Source organism: Lotus japonicus, chromosome 1 (assembly GCF_012489685.1).
Source record: "Lotus japonicus ecotype B-129 chromosome 1, LjGifu_v1.2".
Taxonomy (NCBI): domain Eukaryota; kingdom Viridiplantae; phylum Streptophyta; class Magnoliopsida; order Fabales; family Fabaceae; genus Lotus; species Lotus japonicus.
This window is the reverse complement of record NC_080041.1, coordinates 10,988,279-11,008,737: the sequence shown is the minus strand read 5'-3', so window position 1 is coordinate 11,008,737 and position 20,459 is coordinate 10,988,279. Positions and strand designations below refer to the sequence as shown.

At 34.9% G+C, this 20,459-nt stretch overlaps 1 protein-coding gene and 1 long non-coding RNA gene across 2 annotated transcripts; one reads left to right on the top strand and one right to left on the bottom strand.

Moving 5' to 3' along the window:
* The first annotated feature begins 1,575 nt into the window (after window positions 1–1,575).
* On the top strand, window positions 1,576–20,186 carry LOC130733577 (clathrin heavy chain 1-like). The gene is made up of 30 exons (XM_057585799.1): window positions 1,576–1,796; window positions 2,115–2,319; window positions 4,737–4,825; window positions 4,922–5,000; window positions 5,137–5,264; window positions 5,460–5,558; window positions 5,945–6,053; window positions 6,842–6,921; window positions 6,998–7,225; window positions 7,315–7,380; window positions 7,956–8,072; window positions 8,233–8,430; window positions 8,602–8,718; window positions 8,884–8,943; window positions 9,150–9,236; window positions 9,355–9,438; window positions 9,532–9,666; window positions 9,765–9,827; window positions 9,922–10,026; window positions 10,102–10,214; window positions 10,346–10,598; window positions 10,686–10,822; window positions 10,921–11,199; window positions 11,282–12,284; window positions 12,594–13,079; window positions 13,168–13,338; window positions 13,423–13,608; window positions 14,085–14,207; window positions 19,405–19,515; window positions 19,707–20,186. The coding sequence occupies exons 1-30, from the start codon at window positions 1,749–1,751 to the stop codon at window positions 19,848–19,850; spliced, it is 5,103 nt and encodes a 1,700-aa protein (XP_057441782.1). The 5' UTR covers window positions 1,576–1,748; the 3' UTR covers window positions 19,851–20,186.
* Window positions 16,478–18,477, bottom strand: LOC130733578 (uncharacterized). The gene is made up of 3 exons (XR_009017497.1): window positions 18,244–18,477; window positions 17,565–17,933; window positions 16,478–16,602 (listed from the first exon to the last, which is right to left on the bottom strand). It is a non-coding gene; the product is annotated as an uncharacterized LOC130733578 (long non-coding RNA).
* Window positions 20,187–20,459: the final 273 nt, after the last annotated feature.

Sequence of the window (20,459 nt, the reverse complement as noted above, 5' to 3'; positions counted from 1 at the left end):
TCAACCTTGTATTGTGCTCCTTAAGTTTGTCAAGTACTTTCTCCAAGAGAGCCACATGTTCATTGGAGTTTGAGATCTTCATTGCAACTTCTTCTTGTTGTCAAACAACTCCCATAAATAACACCTTTGTAAACATTCCCTACCATGTAACTTTAACATTCTTGAGGTCAAAAAGCACCACCTGATAATAATAAATTACCTTTTTCTTGATGAATGTTATTTTCCCTCACCCTCGTAACACATGAGAATTTAGCGACAATTGAAGTAACCACCAATCAAAGATGAAATTGAATACCCAAAAGCAGGGGAGGAGCCAAGATTTTGATACTGGAGTGGCCAAAGCTCGAATAAAAAAGTTAATTTGCTTTATTTTATCTATATGATATTCATTTTTTAAACTTAGTTTTACATGTAATTCCAAATTCCAATACGCATAATTAATCTTTTATCCTTCACTTAGTTTTGGAAGTTCGATTCCTATTTGGAGTATTTTTCATATTTTATAGTCTATTTTGTAAAAAAATAAAAATTAAATGGTGTGAGAAGAGTTCGAACCCAAGTACATTCCACTCTACCATTGTGCGTTAATTGACAAGTATTACCTAATAATATATTATAAATTTACCACCGGGGCCATACGAAAAATATGCATAGTATCGGGATGAATATCGAAAAAATTCGGGGGCGCGAAGCACCGGTGAGCTACCCTGGTTCTTTTAGTCTTTGAGAGTTAACTCAAGTGGTAAAAGTTATGAGAAATAAGGGTTGGGTGGGATGAAATGTGAAAAGTCTGGGGTTCGAACTCTAAAGATTGACTAATTTAATTACATTACTAACAACTAACATTAATCTATAAAAAAACAAGACATTTACTCTCTCCATTCCTAATTAACTATCCGAAAAGATAAAAAACACATATTAAGCGGTGCTAATTAATTTTATCAATTTTTCAGGAAAATAATATTTGTTTTCTTTTTTTTACCATTTAAAATGTGTTTTATCTTTTCATATTTATTGCTCTCACGATAACATTATTGTAAAAAATATCAATTAATATTCTCTTCAAACTTATCGTGCATGTAAACTTATTTCTACATATGCAACACATCATGTGATAAAATGGGACTTCTAAACCTTACAAATACTAACGAACTTTGCTATGTAGTTTGTCTCCTCCCCACTATAATACAAATGAACTTTTATTCTCATTCTTCTTTCACAACCAAATCACTATTTATAATATTTTGTACGTTTTTTCTTTTATTCTTATTTCTATATTTCTCTATATGGCTAGGTGGAGCCAACAAAGACCAGCCACACCAATAAAAAGTGTTAATTTGAACTTAAGTCGAGAATTTAATTTCTAGAAACAGAATTTTTTAAAAGTCTTTTATCTTTCACCACGCTTGAGTCGAAATGATGACATAACTTTAAAAAAAAATGACCTAGGTGGATTTCAGTCATGAATAAAATTTTATCGAGAAGCTTTTTAACATGACAATTGACAATATCATTTTTGCACTATTCTTATCGTCATAATTTTATAGTCAGCATTCAGCAACTCATTTCAATTTCACATTCTTAATCTTCCCTTTTCTCTTCTCCCCCGTTTCACTCGTGTCAAAAGTCAGCACACACCAGCCCATTTCCACGTCTCTCTCTCTTTCTCCCCCTCTTCGCTTTGAAGAGGGTCCAAGTCTTCTCAGATCTCCACTGGTCGCAGATCGGAGTCTTCGATCTAAGCCACCATGGCGGCCGCCGCGAACGCTCCGATCGCCATGAAAGAAGTCCTCACCGTGAGTCCTCGTTCTCCTCCGATTTCCACTCCCTGCGCACACAGTTGTTCAGCTTGATCGAAATTCACAATTACTCTTGTTTTTGCTGTTATACTTTGCTCAATTTTGGTTTCCAACTCGATTACTCTACAGTTTCACTTTGCTAGTTTCCTTACTGTGAAGTTTTTCCGGATCTGAATTTTTTGTTGTTGTTGTTTGGTTTATGAACTGGAGAGTGAGAACTGAGAAGCTTAGGCGTTTATTGTTGTTGCTGATGCATGATTTTGATAGAAAATGAATTGATTGATGTGATTTGTGTGATCTGATTTGTGATTGCAGTTGCCGACCCTCGGCATCAATACACAATTCATCAATTTCACGCATGTGACGATGGAATCGGACAAGTATATCTGTGTTCGAGAAACGGCGCCGCAGAGCAGCGTGGTTATCGTTGATATGAGCATGCCAAATCAACCTTTAAGGAGGCCTATTACTGCGGATTCGGCTCTTATGAATCCGAATTCGAGAATCCTTGCTTTGAAAGGTTGGTTTCGAGTTCTACAATCCTCTCTTTAGTCTTTATCTAAGTATTGATGTAAATTTTGTCTGTCACATATCAAATTTGCTTGGAATCTATTTATTTTCATAGTATGCTTACCTTTTCTTTTTTCATTCTTCCTCTTATAGTTGTGTTATTTTGCTGATGCCATTGTATGATGAAATGAGGCACCCTGCCTATTTTGACTAGTCTAGTACTCTAGTTTGACCTGAAACGCATGAACAGTCGAACAAGTCTAACTGTCGATTTTATATTAGCACGTTTAGATTCACGTTCAACTCTTTCAGAATCCATTTTGCTCCCATAAAAACTACTATGAGTAGCTTCTCTTAGAATCAATTGTCATTCCAACGTGAAAATCTACTGTGTATCCAAACATGCCCTATATCTACTTAATTCACATTACTCTATTTTATTTTTCTGGCCCTTTGTTACTTGTGATACCTGATACCAGACTGTGTCTTGCACAGTCAGGTATTTATATGCACCCTGAGTTAGACTGTGTCTTGCACAGTCAGGTATTTATATGCACCCTGAGTTCTAGGGGCACAGAGCTATGGAGCAGAGACCTTTGGTTGATTTGGGAATTTGAAATCAACTGGATTCCTTATTTTCTAATTTTATATGAAGAAGTTAAATAGTCATGTCTTTAACTGCTATAATATTTTTTTATTGGAAAAAAGTATGTCGTTATTTTATTTTCACTTTTCCACAATGGATGCAAGAAGTGACACTATTAGATAAGAATTTATTTAGGTAGATAATACAACATTTACAATCAAAGCCTTTTCCAATTTGGTGGTGTTGGCTACATGGATTAAACAATGCCATAATGTTTTTTCATAAAAAAATCCAGTGGTAAACCATTTAAATCTAAATCTCTGTTGATATTGACCTATAGTTTTCGTTGGTCCCCCTATACCTCTAACCATTGGGCTATCCTCCATGAAACTCATGATATGGTCTGTTCCAAACTTGTAATATGGTGTGTCCTCTAGTTTTATCCTCGAAGATGCGATTTTTGAACCTCGACTAAACTTGCATTCCATATACTACGTATTATTTCAACTAAAGCGAAAGCCATGTGCTTCTAAGGCTTATCTTCATATCTCTAAATGTCTGTTTGTTTTTTATGTTCTCTTAACTCTTTAACTAGAACTATGTCATTTGGAAAAAGCATGCACTGTGGCACTGTCTTTTCGATACGTTTAGTTAGAATGTTTAGAGCCAACATGGAAAGATAATGGTTATATTTAGGTAGAAAACGGAAAGAAATTATGGCTTTGGGGTTAAACTATGACTTTATTCTTTTGAGTTCTCTTGGAGATATATGATCTTTATTTCTTTTAATGCAATGACTTTATTCTTTTGAGTTCTCTTGGAGATATATGATCTTTATTTCTTTTAATGCAATGGGTGAGGATCTGATAACTATTTTTCTTGGTGCCTTTTGCTTTTCCAGTATACTGATCATCCTCAATTTCCTATTAGGCCTGGTAGAGGTGTTGACTGGTTGGTGCGTTTCGAGTTTGGGGTAAAATGAGATCCAAACTAATCATAGTTAACTGGGTTGGTTTGGTTTGGTTTTTGCGAATCTTTTCAACAAATCCACACCAAACCAAATGGATTAAGATAAAATGTAATCCAAACTAGTCATATTTAATTTTGTTCAGACATATTTATATAATATTAAATTGTATATTACTACAAGTGAAAAATAGTTTTGATTTTTCAATGATTATTGGCAATAATAAATAAATTCCAACTTTTAATTAATATTTTTTTTTTATACAATTATAACTTTACATGTAAATTTCTATACCTAAAATATGATGATCATGTTAGATTGTAAACATGACCATGACACTTAGTAATACTAGATGAAAAAATAAAAATGAATGAAAATATTTTAACTTAATGAGATTTTTAAAAGTTGAGGTTTAACATACGTTGTTTTAAATTTTTAAAAAAAAGTTGATTGGGTTGAGTTGAAAAATATAAATCCGAGAACTGGGCCGATCATAATTTGTTTAGTTTGGATCTGAAGTGAACTGAATCCGCTATCCAAACCAACCAGAACCAATTTGATTGGTTTGGTTTGGATTATTGGGTTTATGATGCCCATCTAATCTGATGAACACCCCAACCTATTAGATGTTGCAATGCCACATATTTTTCATGTTGTCAATGTTTCTCCAGGTTTGCAGCTGTTAAAGGAGAAAAAAATCAGTATTAAGATGACCTATAAATTATAAGAATGTTCATAAATCAGAATGCTTCCAAACATTAGGCACTCTTTAAGTTTTCAGTTTATTGTACCATGTACTTCTGTTGGTGCTGCATCTAAAATATCATTTGCTTTTAGATTATTTTCACTAACAAGTTGCATCTTTCTCTTGAAGCGCAACTCCAAGGGACTACTCAGGATCACCTGCAGATATTTAATATTGAATTGAAAGCTAAGATGAAATCATATCAGATGCCTGAGCAGGTAACTATCATGTACTAAAACACATAAACTGTTACTCAATAGGTCCTTTAAGATGACTTACTTAAGTGTTTTGGAATGCCTACATTTCACGTATAGGTAGTCTTCTGGAAGTGGATTAGCCCCAAGACATTGGGCCTTGTAACACTGACCTCTGTATACCATTGGTCAATTGAAGGTAAATAATTGTTATCAGGTTTACTCAATATTTTTGCTGCTATTATATTTTCCACCTTAGACATCCTTGTACAGTGTTTTGTAGTTTGTCTGCATATTGCTGACTGTTATATGGTCTTAATCTATGTAACTTGAAGGTGACTCTGAACCTATTAAGATGTTTGAGAGAACTGCGAATTTGGCGAACAACCAGATAATTAATTATCGATCTGACCCTACAGAAAAATGGTTGGTCTTGATTGGTATTGCTCCTGGTTCCCCTGAGGTATATCTCTGCTTTCTATCATAATTGTCTATCACGGTGAATAATTTAGGTTTTTCATTTAGCTCATATTTACTTGTCTTTATCTCTGTTCCTGTGGGTTATATGCATAATTGTGTACTGTTATGATCTTTTTACTATGATTGTCACAAGTCTAATCTAGTTTGCTTTATTTCTTCATGTTACTTTGCATTATAGAGGCCGCAATTGGTTAAAGGAAACATGCAACTTTTCTCTGTGGATCAGCAGCGCAGTCAGGCTCTTGAAGCTCATGCTGCATCATTTGCCCAATATAAAGTGCGTTCTCTTATGATTCTGTATTCATTTTTGTCATGTACCAACTATCCCAAAAGCATAAGCTATTGGGTGAAGACATGAAAGATTTTATATATTACATTTCTAACACGCCCCTCACGCAAGAGCCCATTGGGCTTGATGCGTGGACAATGCACAAGGGCAATCAGGATCGAACTCTAGACCATGCGGTCATAGAGACTCTGATACCGTGCCATGAACCAACTATTGCTAAAGCTTAAACTATTGCGTGAAGACACACAAATGATTTTATATTATATTTCTAATTTATGTTCACATAATTTTTTATTTAATATTATCTGACCAATTATATACTAAGTTACTATGCTACTATGTGTTCATAAAATTTGATTGTGTTTTTTGGACAGGTTCCTGGGAATGAAAATCCTTCTACTTTGATTTCTTTTTCCACAAAGACACTTAATGCTGGTCAAATTGTATCTAAGTTGCATGTTATTGAGCTGGGTGCGCAGCCAGGTCTGCATATTCTTACCTCATCCACATCTATCTCCCGTGTATTTATTCAATGGGCCGTATGGCTTCTACACAAATATGTCTTGTGATGTGAATTTAGTTGTACGATCTTCAGTTTCTAAATTTAGTACTTCTTACCAATCCAAAATTTCAGTTTTTTATTTATATCAATATGCGTTTATCATGCTTGATCCATAGCTAGTGGTGGTGTGGTTATATCAATCACAAGAACGATCTTTTTTGAAAATGTCCCTCGAATGGCACTTTGTCTTGCTATATAAATTTATTGACCTCAGAATATAACTATTTCATTGACTTCAATTTATGGATGTTTGAATTATAGTGATCCATGTTGCGGGATGGAGGAGGCTATTCATTATTGCTAATAACTTCCCTCAATGAAATCATTGAAATGTATTATTTTTTGTTGTTAGGTCGCGCTACAACGAACTTAGCTGATAGGAAAATTTGAATGTGTGAGTGTGTGACTAATAAATTTTTTCGTTTTCCACCCTGATTATAATAGATTTATGTTGGGTTTTAATTGTAGTGATAAACACATAGCTGTTAAAGTTGGAGGTAGATGAAGGCATGGGGCTGAAAGTATTTGTTAGATTCAAGTTGCATTTGCTAACTATTTTCATAAATCTAGAAAGTATTACATATTGAAATCAGTCAGGGCTTTTGAAGATGGGTATCTGTATTGTGAAATTGAACTGTGTGTATCATTATGTCAGATGTCATCCAATTGATCATCCTTCTGGAGTTTAACTTCTCAATTATTTTTGCAGGGAAGCCATCATTCACGAAGAAACAAGCAGATCTTTTCTTTCCACCAGATTTTGCTGATGACTTTCCAGTTGCGATGCAGGTAAGTGAGTTGCTAATGTTTGTTCTTCATGTTATAAATAGTGTACATATTTGATTCCTACTTCGGTTTTTGGCAGATATCCCACAAATACAGTTTGATTTATGTGATTACCAAACTTGGCCTACTTTTTGTCTACGATTTGGAGACAGCTACTGCTGTATATAGGAACAGAATTAGTCCAGATCCTATATTTTTGACATCAGAAGCTACAACAGTGGGAGGCTTTTATGCCATAAACAGGAGAGGCCAGGTTTTATTGGCTACTGTTAATGAACAAACCATTGTGAATTTTGTCAGCGGTCAAGTATGTTTCTGACTTTGTTATTGCTTATATGATGTAAAGCAGGAAACGAGTTTTGCATTTTAACATATTCCATGTGGTTGATATTGCAGTTAAACAATTTGGAGCTAGCAGTTAGTCTTGCCAAAAGAGGAAATCTTCCTGGTGCTGAGAAGCTGGTATAATTTAGTTTAGAACATAACTTTAGTAATAAATAAATAAATAATTTCTTCATTAGAGTGTTTTAGGGAGACCCCAACTCAAGAACTTGGATGCATTTTGTTAATCTTATGCTGTTTCGCCAACTGTTGAATGCTAACTTGCATGAAGTTTGCTTACATTCTAACAATAAGAAGTGCAATGCTTAGATGTATTGTTGATTTTTCTTTTCTTTGTCACTAGGTCAGTTTATTCCATCCGTGGTTGACATACATTTCCTTTCCTTACTGATATTTGTTGTAGAATTGTTTTGTACTGTCAATCTTGTTATTTTATGTTTGTAAAAGATATTTGCTGGAGATGAGGGAGATAATATGAGCACAACCTTGTTGATGTATGCTGTAAACTTATTGCTTGTTTTGTCATTTACTTAATCAACATTGTCTACATGCTTTAATCTGTTCTTTTCCATGTTTTATGAAATATTTGATATTAATTATTGAATTGTGTTGTGTAAGCTTCTTAGAAAATGATGCTTATTGTATTTTTTGTTTCTTACTCGTTGGCATGATGGCAATACTTGTTGACATTATAGGTAGTGGAACGTTTCCATGAACTGTTTGCCCAAACAAAGTACAAAGAAGCAGCTGAGCTTGCTGCTGAATCTCCACAAGGAATCCTTCGTACGCCAGACACAGTTGCCAAATTTCAGGTTTTATGGTTATCCAAGAATTTTCTGGTGTTTTTTTCTGCTACTTTATTTACGTAGACAGTCATCTTTGGTTGTTTATTGTTTGCCTTTAGGCAGTGTCCTTTTGTTTGGTCAATTAGGTTATAATGTTTAAAATGTCTCTGTATGCTCTATGTGGCAGAGTGTTCCTGTGCAATCTGGGCAAACTCCCCCACTGTTGCAGTATTTTGGAACACTTTTAACGAGGGGAAAGTTGAATGCCTTCGAGTCATTAGAATTATCTCGATTGGTTGTGAACCAGAACAAGAAAAATCTGTTGGAAAATTGGTTGGCAGAGGACAAGCTTGAATGCAGCGAGGAGCTAGGAGATCTCGTTAAGGTTTAGTTGAATTAATTTGTTTAAAGAATTTAAAATTGTTATGTTAGTTATTTGTATGTTTGTATTTTTATATTTTTAACTGTTTGCTTAATGAGGTACTACTTCTCATTTTATTTGCTTATGGTGAAATGGTGTATTTCTATTAATTTTCATGAGTGGTCTCCCTTGCAGACTGTGGATAACGATCTTGCTTTAAAAATTTATATCAAAGCCAGAGCTACTCCAAAAGTTGTTGCAGCTTTTGCTGAGAGGAGGGAGTTTGACAAAATTCTGATATACTCTAAGCAGGTGCTTGTTTACTTATAAAAGAATATTGAAGGTTGATTCATTAGATACTTCAAAGTTAAATCCTAGAGTGTTTTTCCCAGCCTGTATAAATAGCATTATATTACCTTTATATTTAACTGGAAACATTTGGCCCTGAACATTTTCATTACTTATTTGTTGCTATAGGTTGGGTACACACCTGACTACCTCTTCCTCTTGCAAACAATTCTCCGGACAGATCCTCAGGTATGAGACATTTTTTTGCAGGTTATTTTGTGTAATTGTTTTAGTTGAACATTTTCATTGTAATTTCACCTTTGTCTTCCATCTTGTTGGATGCGTGGTAAATGTTTTCATTTTGAACAGTATTTATACATTATTGACCACGTCTGTTGAATTTTCTTCTACACAAAGAAATTCCAGGAAGTTACCATTTTTATTTTGATCTTCAGGGTGCTGTTAATTTTGCGTTAATGATGTCTCAAATGGAGGGAGGTAGCCCAGTTGATTACAATACCATAACTGATCTGTTTCTTCAGGTTGATTATCTACTGGGATTAAGCAATTATGATGTGTAATAGTTTGATACATTAGTGTCATTTTCATTTTGTTTTTTTTTTTATCGATCACATTTTGGTTATTCTTTGTTCTCCTCAGAGAAACCTGATCCGTGAGGCAACAGCTTTTCTTCTGGATGTTTTAAAGCCAAATCTACCAGAACACGGGTTCCTGCAGACAAAGGTTGTGGCCTTTGTTTCCTATTTTATTATGGGCATTTTACTTCTGAGATTCTTTCTTTGAAGTGATATAATCTTCTTATCAATTGTGGTTCAGGTCTTGGAGATAAATCTGGTGACATTCCCCAATGTTGCTGATGCTATTTTGGCTAATGGCATGTTCAGCCATTATGACCGTCCTCGTATTGCCCAACTCTGTGAAAAAGCTGGTCTTTACGTGCGAGCTTTGCAAGTAATGACTTGCCAAATATGTTTTATTCTTGCTCTTTGCCTACTTAAAGCTTAAACTTAAAGTCATACCATTTGCTGATTGCACTATTCTTGGTGCAGCATTACACAGAGCTACCAGATATAAAACGTGTGATTGTTAATACACATGCAATTGAGCCTCAGGTGTGCCCTGTTGTTTTTATCTATTTAAGCATTTAGTGTTTACAATAAGTCGTGTGATATTTTTAAATACTTACTCATTATTTGGCTGTTATAGTCACTTGTAGAGTTTTTTGGCACTCTATCTCAAGAATGGGCTTTAGAGTGCATGAAAGACCTATTGCTGGCCAACCTTAGGGGAAACCTGCAGATTATTGTGCAGGTATGGAAATTTCATTGTATTTTATAACTTGGGACTTGCTAATAATCGAAACTAAGCTTACTTATGTCTATTCAGGTTGCTAAAGAATACTGTGAACAATTGGGCGTTGATGCCTGCATAAAACTTTTTGAGCAGTTTAGGTCATATGAAGGACTGTACTTTTTCCTTGGCTCATATTTGAGCTCCAGGTAATTCTTGCTCTTGAAAAAAAAACTTATGTTTTTTCTGTTGTTAATGGACCTGATTTATTTTTGAGATATATTCCGATGTGTTTCTGCTGATATATATTGTATATGCTTCTCTGAATAATATGGGACAGTGAGGATCCTGATATTCACTTTAAGTACATTGAAGCAGCAGCAAAGACTGGTCAAATCAAGGAGGTCGAGCGTGTGACAAGAGAATCCAATTTCTATGATGCCGAGAAAGCGAAGAACTTTCTAATGGAGGCTAAGCTTCCAGATGCACGGCCTTTAATTAATGTTTGTGATCGTTTTGGATTTGTTCCAGATCTAACACACTATCTATACACAAACAACATGCTTCGCTATATTGAAGGTTACGTTCAGAAGGTATCACATAGTTACGCTGCTTTTCTCATGAATGCTATCTACTCTCTCTTTATCTGCCCTGCCTGAGCTTTGTGCTTTGCTATATAGGTAAACCCTGGGAATGCTCCTTTAGTTGTTGGGCAGCTGCTAGATGATGAGTGTCCAGAAGATTTTATCAAAGGTTTGATTCTTTCTGTCCGTTCATTACTGCCAGTGGAGCCCCTTGTGGAGGAATGTGAGAAGAGGTGGGGTTTTGTCCTGTAATCTTATGCATTGTTGATTGTGTTCACATTAGTGACTTTTCACAATAGTGACTTTTATCCCACGATTTTTTTATTTGCAGGAATCGGCTTCGTTTGCTAACTCAGTTCTTGGAACATCTCGTAAGTGAGGGAAGCCAGGATGTACATGTTCACAATGCACTGGGTAAAATTATCATTGAGAGCAACAACAACCCAGAGCATTTTCTCACAACCAATCCATACTATGATTCTCGAGTTGTGGGCAAGTATTGTGAAAAACGTGATCCCACCTTGGCAGTCGTAGCTTACCGGCGAGGACAATGTGATGATGAACTTATCAATGTCACCAGCAAAAATTCTTTGTTCAAATTGCAAGCAAGGTTTGTGGTGTATATATGGTATTTTTTCCGCCAAATCGCTTTTCTTTGGATTCAATGCTGACATGGTTATATTGTGTGACAGATATGTTGTTGAGAGAATGGATGGTGATTTGTGGGCTAAAGTTCTTACTCCTGATAATGAGTATAGAAGGCAACTTATTGATCAGGTTGTATCTACGGCTTTGCCTGAAAGCTCAAGCCCAGAACAAGTTTCTGCAGCTGTTAAGGCTTTCATGACAGCTGATCTGCCTCATGAATTGATTGAACTTCTCGAGAAGATTGTGCTTCAGAATTCTGCATTCAGTGGGAACTTTAATTTGCAGAATCTTCTTATTTTGACCGCAATAAAGGCTGATCCATCCAGAGTTATGGATTATATCAATAGACTGGATAATTTTGATGGGCCCGCAGTTGGAGAAATGGCTGTAGAAGGTCAACTGTATGAGGAAGCATTTGCAATTTTTAAGAAGTTCAACTTGAATGTTCAAGCAGTTGATGTCTTGCTTGAAAATATACATAGCATTGATAGAGCTGTGGAGTTTGCTTTTAGAGTTGAAGAAGATGCTGTTTGGAGTCAAGTGGCCAAGGCTCAACTTAGGGAAGGGCTTGTAAGTGATGCCATTGAGTCGTTTATACGGGCAGAAGATGCTACGCAATTTTTGGATGTCATCAGTGCTGCTGGAAATGCTAATGTTTACCATGACCTGGTGAAATACTTATTAATGGTAAGACAGAAGGCAAAAGAACCCAAGGTTGACAGTGAGCTCATTTATGCGTATGCAAAGATTGATAGGCTCAGTGACATTGAGGAGTTTATTCTTATGCCGAATGTTGCTAATCTACAAAATGTTGGTGATCGGTTGTATGATGAAGCATTATATGAGGCTGCAAAAATCATATTTGCTTTTATATCGAACTGGGCTAAGTTGGCCATCACACTGGTCAAGTTAAAACAGTTCCAAGGTGCTGTTGATGCGGCAAGGAAAGCCAACAGCTCAAAAACATGGAAGGAAGTTTGCTTTGCTTGTGTTGATGAAGAAGAGTTTCGTTTGGCCCAGATATGTGGACTTAACATTATTATTCAGGTAACTTGCTGAATTCAGTTTTTCAATGAACTATATATATATATATATATATATATACACACATATATATTCAAAAATAAACTACGAAGGCTGTTCTTGATTTTTTATGCCATATGATCTCAATTTAAAGAGTTTGAATGGACTGGGCCTTGAAAATGTAATGGTGAACCAAATATCCCCAAAAGAATGCTGTGAATGTGTAAAAATGTAAATGATTGGAAGGCGTTTGCGCTTATTATCTGAGCTTTATGTTGGTCCCATTGTAGTAAACTTATTGACTTCCCATTGCTTAATATGACAATTTTGTAGGTGGATGACTTGGAAGAAGTCAGTGAATATTACCAAAATAGAGGCCACTTCAATGAGTTAATATCTCTCATGGAGAGTGGTTTAGGGTTAGAGCGGGCTCATATGGGCATCTTCACCGAGTTAGGAGTTTTGTTTGCTAGATACCGCCCTGAGAAACTTATGGAGCATATCAAACTATTCTCCACCCGCCTCAATATTCCAAAACTCATAAGAGCTTGTGATGAACAACAACATTGGACAGAATTGACGTATTTGTATATCCAATATGATGAGTTTGATAATGCTGCAACCACCATCATGAACCATTCACCAGAAGCATGGGATCACATGCAATTCAAAGATGTTATTGTCAAAGTTGGAAATGTTGAGTTGTATTATAAGGCTGTTCACTTCTATTTGGAAGAGCATCCAGATCTTATCAATGATGTTCTGAATGTCCTTGCCCTTCGTGTGGACCATGCACGTGTTGTTGACATCATGCGAAAGGTAGCATTGATAGTGGCAATAATTTCATAGATCTTAGTTTGTCGCTTGCTACAACACTAATGAATGTTTTCTCTGTAATGTGCTATAGGCTGGTCACCTCCGCCTTGTAAAGCCATACATGGTTGCAGTTCAGAGCAACAATGTATCTGCTGTTAATGAAGCCTTGAACGAGATATATGTTGAGGAGGAAGATTATGATAGATTGCGTGAGTCAATTGATTTGCATGATAACTTTGATCAAATAGGCCTCGCACAAAAGGTGAGCTGGATTTTATGTTAATGATGACTATTTTTCAGTTTCTGTTGTGGAAACCTGATAGGTTAATATTATTATATGATGCAGATTGAAAAGCATGAGCTTCTTGAGATGAGGCGTGTTGCTGCTTATATTTACAAGAAGGCTGGTAGGTGGAAGCAATCCATTGCTCTGTCAAAGAAGGATAATCTTTACAAAGATGCAATGGAGACAGCCTCACAATCTGGCGAGCGTGAACTTGCTGAGGAATTGCTTGTTTATTTCATTGATCAGGTGCTAAATTCAGTTTCAAACTGCATCTATAATTCATTTTCTTGCAACATCCTATCTGAGTAGGTTTATTTCTATTTTTGGCAAATATGTTTTGTTCAGTTACTATGAGGAGCTAAATCATAATGTTTTTGTGCACATGAATGGGATAAGTGGACTTTACATTCTTCTCTGTCGCAATGGTTATTGCATATTAGTGGCACCTCTTGTAGCATGTGGAATTCCATTTCACTCAGAAATTATTTGATACCTAGTAGTATTTTCTTTCTTTGTCAAGCTTAGTGACTATTTGTTCTGCTAGTGCATGTTAGAGCCTTGCAGTCAACAATTCACTGAAGCATTGTCTTTTAATCTTCTTACCCAAGGGTCCAAGCCGTTTCCTTTTCTCTCATGGAATAATAATATTCTGATTCATTTATTATATTTATTTATGTGCATACAATTGAGTTTCTAATTTTTCTTTTCACATACTTATGCAGGGAAAGAAGGAATGCTTTGCCTCGTGTCTATTTGTTTGCTATGATTTAATAAGGGCGGACATTGCTCTTGAACTAGCTTGGATGCACAATATGATCGACTTTGCCTTCCCATATCTTTTACAGGTTTGCATTTCGTCCATGCTGCTGACTTTTATTGCCTATAATTCACTTGGCATATATGTCCTTTTTATGATAAATGTTGATCTTAGGCTTAAGAAAACTTACATTACTGGATATTTCTCCTCACCCCTCCTGTCTGTTTTCCTGAGAATCATGATGGCTATCTTATAGAGCTTTTCCTTTTATAAGTGAACTAGAGTTTTTTACCCCGTGCGTTGCACGGCGAAATTTGTTATTTTATTTGAGATATTAATCAATACTTTGATTATGAAAAAGTTGAGATACTAAGAATGAAAACAATTATAATAAGAAATAAAATATTTTAAAAATATAAATTGCGAAATTTAATTATAGTGTTTTATACTCATACACCCCATTTTACAAATATTAAGTTCCAAATAATAAAGGATTTAATTGGTAAAAATCTTTATTTATTCACATTGAGGTACAAAAAAAAATTGCTTACCAAGATGAAAATACAAATATTTGACTCTATTATGTTGCGGACCAACAAAATGAAACAAAACTATAAGTTTAACATTTAAATATTTTCATATAAAATACTCCTTCTTGTTGGAGCTTTTACCTTTAAATTTGAAATATTCTCTTATGACCTGTTATCACATTAATATTTACTCTAAGAGTAAGAAATATACTAAAATTATATTAATATTTATTTTTCTATTAGTTTCACAATAAATATTTTTTTTCATGTAAAACGTTAATCACCGTAAGAGCTTTTTACCAATATTTTCCATTATTATGATGATGACACAATCATCCACCACATTAATGACTCGTCTGAAAAAAAAAAACAAATTAGAACAAAAAAAAGTACCATAAAACTATATTGTAAATAAATAAAATATTATTAATTTTTTTTTTATGTTTTCTAATTCTCATACTACACATTTTCATTGTCAAATATTTATAGGTTTTCATATATTCATAAGCACAAATACCTAATTCTCTTAAATTAAGAAAAGTAGTTATTAGTAATAAATTTGTAAATGAAATGGTTAATTGTCCTAGATTACCCTTATTTAATTTTCTATGAATTTTTCTCTCCAAGTTAATATTCTAAAAGTTCATTATCTCTTTCATATGAAATACGAGGGTAAAATTGGAAAAAATATTTTTAATGCTTTCTAAATATTAAAAAAGGACTAATATTTAGAAATAATTTTTTTTTCATAAAAAGTGACTTATAATAAGAAACGGGGGAGTATCTACTCCTAAAATTATTTATAAAATTGCGAAAATATATGTTAATTAATAGTATGAATTATTTATATTATTAATTTTAACATTATATTTTCATGTAAAATATCACCCTGTGAGAGCTTTTTAACATTCTAGGATCTATTAAATATAGTACTAAAGACATTTCCACAATTCCGATTTTTTTTTAAATCATATAATTTTAAAAGAAAATCAGTAAATCAGATTCTAACAATATATTTGCTGCCCAAAAATCAAAAGATCCTTAGAATGTTTTCAAAAGAAAAATGATGTGAAATCAATAGGTTTGGATTTGGAAGAAGATTAGAGCATCCAAAAGAATCAAACAGTTGCGAACTTGCAATGTCAAGACACAATCTTCCAATGTGAATGGAAAACAAAATCACAAAAGTGGTCGAGGGTTTACTGAACTACATAACTCAAGTTAGTGGAGATGATTTGTACACTCCTATCATACATTCTATTTACCTATCCAAATATGGAAACCTCACAATCAAATTGTTGTTTCTAAAAGGATTAAAACTTAAACAAAATATAAAAGTTAATATGTTAATTAATACCATAAAAAATAACTTAAAACCTATAACTTGAAACACATCAAACATTCTCTTCGTTATACATGCCTCATTCTCCATCCCATATTTGCCAGTCCCTCGCAGGAAGTGCCCCATTAACGCTCCAATAGACTACGGAAAACTGCACACCAAATCAGCACATTCATCATTCTAGTATTGGACGCAGGGACCCTTCAGGAAATCCTGGTTAAGTTTCCAACCGGTAAAGAGCCAATAAGAATCCGTTTTAAAAACACATATAGGAAAAACTACAAAATGCCTTGATAGAAAAAAGCAAATAACTCATGACTGTTCAAGTTATGTTCTTGATACCCATCTTGTAGAAAAAAAAAGTAAATAACTTAAAAGGGACATGAGGAAAGATAAAAAGTCTTCTTCACTTATATGATAGACATCTAGTTCATATCCATGCCATATCCAACTGGGCTGAAGACAGCGCTGCCTTGATAATGGTTATGAAAAAAATTAAACCATGTAGTATGAGAACTTGCCATGTTAAGTTCCCTGCAACATGATGGTGTCCTCTTGCGGCAGCCCCATTCTCTTCGGTGTACATACTCATAATAAATACGATCAATTTCCTGCAAACAAATCATCAACATTAGACATATGCCCGTAATGGAACAAACAGAGTGAAAGACTATCACTGCGATTCTGCAAGGAAGTTAAACAGATAAGATGACATGCTTGAAATGAAATTAGGGATTGATGAGAACATAACAGTTAAAAGCACAAAACAATTTAATTCTTTTCACCAATGGTGGTTAGGGATTTAAAAATAGTTTCATTAAGAATAGTAAGCATTGCAGATAGGACATCATGAACCAAATAAGCTAACAGGACCCTAAGAAAGTTGCATAAAGAATAGTAAGCATTGCAGATAGGATATCATGAACCAAATAAGCTAACAGGACCATAAGATTTTGTTGTCTTTCTCATCATAAATCAATTGTTAAGGTTTGCTTAAGGTTGAGGACATCCCTCTCAAGTAGATAGGATATCCATCAAAACCACTTTTATAAACAAAAACCCCAAAAAAAGCACTTGTAGAAAAATCTTTGCTAAACTATGAAAGTAACAAAATAACACCAGAATTAAATTCATCAAGCTGTTGTTGATGGTAACTGTACAAAAGCACTTTCAAAATCCAATCAACTCTAATCACATAACTTGACAATGCAAGATACAGAGACAATAGTCATCCAAAATAAGAAACTCATTTTAAAACAATCTCATTGGTCTAAAATTCACCAGATTATGATGAGAATCCTTAGAATAATATTCATGAGTGAAAAATATAGGCTATAATCTTCTATGTTATACTACACATACATATCTCTTTATAGGCACCTTAAGATTAATTGGGAGCAAATCAATTTTCAAGGGCACTCCTAATCTGTATAGTAATTTTGTTAGGAAAATGAGTCTTACTGTAATTGCCAAAGAAGTACATAGAATACCTAGAAGTAACTCCTATAAATATTGCAATCATCAAAGTCAAAACATTATAACATATAATTGCCTGGGTTCATAGGTTTAATACCTTCACAACTATTCTGCAGTCTGCACATAAATCCATTGACCTTTGTCATTCTCAGTCTCATGTTAAAAATTTAAATAGCAAAAGAACTTGCTTTTGGTCCTATTTCAAACAGCCAAAACAACCTACAACATGAAAGGTAAGAGAATCAATTATAACATTGAGAACCAAGACTACAGGTAAAGGTATTTATCAATATCTTCCAAGTAAATATGGAAGCATTTAATTTTAAAGTAAACCCGAATATATCAGTATAAAAAAAACAAAGAAAATCTGGATGCCAGACAACAACAGGGAGCAACAACCCAATCAAAATGAAGTGATTAATGAAGCAACAACACGTTCCAATAATGATTTATCAATCCTGAAGCCCTGCAACCAATTATCAACATCAAAAATTGTTATTATGAAAATGGAGTTTAGGGTACAGGACAATTTGCAATTTAAGTGGAGAACCCTATAACATATAATTCTCGCAGCAACCAGCACAATCATGGTTATTGCTTATTGGGTTGATGCACATGACTTAGAATGAATCGATGGAAACTATATTCATGGTTCTTAAAAACTTGGACTTGACATTACAAATATGCTGTTCGTAGTAATTTGTAACTGGATTATGGTATTCAGTAAAATCTAACCGGATAATTGAATGGAAAATGGGGATGAAGAGAGAATGTACCGCCGGAGACGAAGTGAGGTTGAGAGTTGTGGAGATGAACGCCTCTGACGGGGCCGTCTGTGGCGGCTGGCGAGGAACCATGGCCGCTTGCGGTGGAAACTGAGAACCTTTCTTGTGTTACTCTTGGTCAGAGAAAAGATGAAGAAGAAGTAGGAGAAATAGGGTTTTGGATATTTTAAACGCTATCGAGGAAGAAAGACGACATCTGGATCGGGCGGGGAGCGGAGGAATCAGTTGAGGCGTGAGGGAGAAAATGATGGGAATAAAGCTGGTTGAAGAAGAAATTCCTCATATGGCAGATGTGAATAAGCTGGATAAAGTGGTTGGCAGATTAGAGAGCTTAAAAATTTGATTTTGAAATTCACATGTTCATGGGAGCTGTGCAGAGCTTGGGACACGAAACGTGCAGAAGGGAGGTGGGGGTTGAAGAAATTTGATTGGTCATGGAGGGAAGAGATTAATAGGAATCAGGAAAAAACAATTATCAAGGCTTTGCATGCTTCTGTGGTATGTGTGAAACATTTAAAAATGGGGTTGGAAGTTCCACTCTTTGGAAAGCTTCTTCTGGAAGGGTGAAAAGAGAGCTTGCCACGTCAGCGAAACAGGGAACTCGATTGGTGGATGAGTGCCACGTGAAATCTGAGTGAGATAGGAGAATAAAGGAGAACATGACACATAATCAGTGAATGGAGGGAAGCAATGAGAGTGAGCCACGTTGGAATTCCACTCACTTTGAGAATGCATCAGAGAAGAGAATGATTCTGGTGACGACACATAAGCAAATGGGTCTCATAATCCTTGCTGTTTTAATATATATATTGATATTGATATTGATTCAATCATCTTTGTAAAGTCTGACAGTTTATGGGTTGCATCTTGAACAGTCGCTGTGAACTACTTTTTGATGAATGTTGGCTTTCTAGTTTACACTTTACTGTTGATAAAAATTATGAATAGTAGATACTAGATAGTCTCTGCGAGATAGTGATGATAAGCTTATGATGGTTGTAGTTCTTTTTATGTACTTCTGGTATTGCATGGGTGGGTTATCCGAGCACATCTAGGTTGACTAATGCATTTATTTACTTTCTTCAGCCTTTCCTGCAACGGATCTATTTTTTGCCATCATCTTGTGCTTTATCTTACCATCTTCTCTTGTAGTTTATCCGTGAGTACACTGGCAAAGTTGATGAATTGGTGAAGGACAAAATTGAAGCACAAATCGAAGAGAAGGCTAAAGAGAAAGAAGAAAAGGACGTAGTTTCTCAGCAGGTAACTTTTTTGGTTATTTTCTGTTGGCCAAATATAACTTAATTTTGAGCACCGCTGACATTCATGTCATCAGTTTGAATGTTCAGAGCAGTTTGCTGTTGATTAACCCGATTTCCATCTCATCCTTTATTGTCAACTGGTTGGACTTTAGAGTAGTGTTGTTAATGAATGAGATGTGTTTTCTGTTGCAGAACATGTATGCTCAATTGTTGCCTCTTGCTTTGCCTGCGCCACCAATGCCTGGAATGGGAGGAGGCTATGGTCCTCCCCCTCCAATGGGTGGACTAGGGATGCCCCCTCCTTACGGCATGCCACCAATGGGTGGCGGTTACTAACATGTACACAGCGGTGACAAGTATAGCATGAACTAGGTCCCTATGGGGAGCAATATTTAGCAGCTTCGAAATTTTGCATAGATTTTCTTGCGGGATTTGGATGCAGCATTCTTTCTTTTAGCTTCTGGTGGAGGTAGAGATTCAAGTTACAATAATCTGAAGTTTTTTTTTTTTTGAGATTGTGTCATAATAGTCTTGCCCCTTTTATTTTCTAATGGTAGTTAAGGCATTTTCTGGGCTGCTTTTTTGAGCTAGCCGATACATTCATTTTCTTGTATTAAATGAATTAGTTTCAGTATAGTACGAAATTTACCGACTTTAACAACCAGCTTGATATATGCTTGTCTTGGCCTGGATTTTACCACTCGTTATGGAAGTCAGCTAATTGAAGCTCGCTTGCATGGGTGTATGTAGTCCTGCATAGTCTTCAAGTTTAAAATAAAGTGTCTTTAAACACAATTTTTAAAATAAAAAAAAAAACAATTTTAAGGTTATGAACAATATAAACTAACGTCTGTTTCACATAAATATTTTAAAATAAAAGTTATCCTTCTATACAAGATTAAGATTACGTTTTTACAAACCTAGATCTCGAGGTCCAATTTAGGC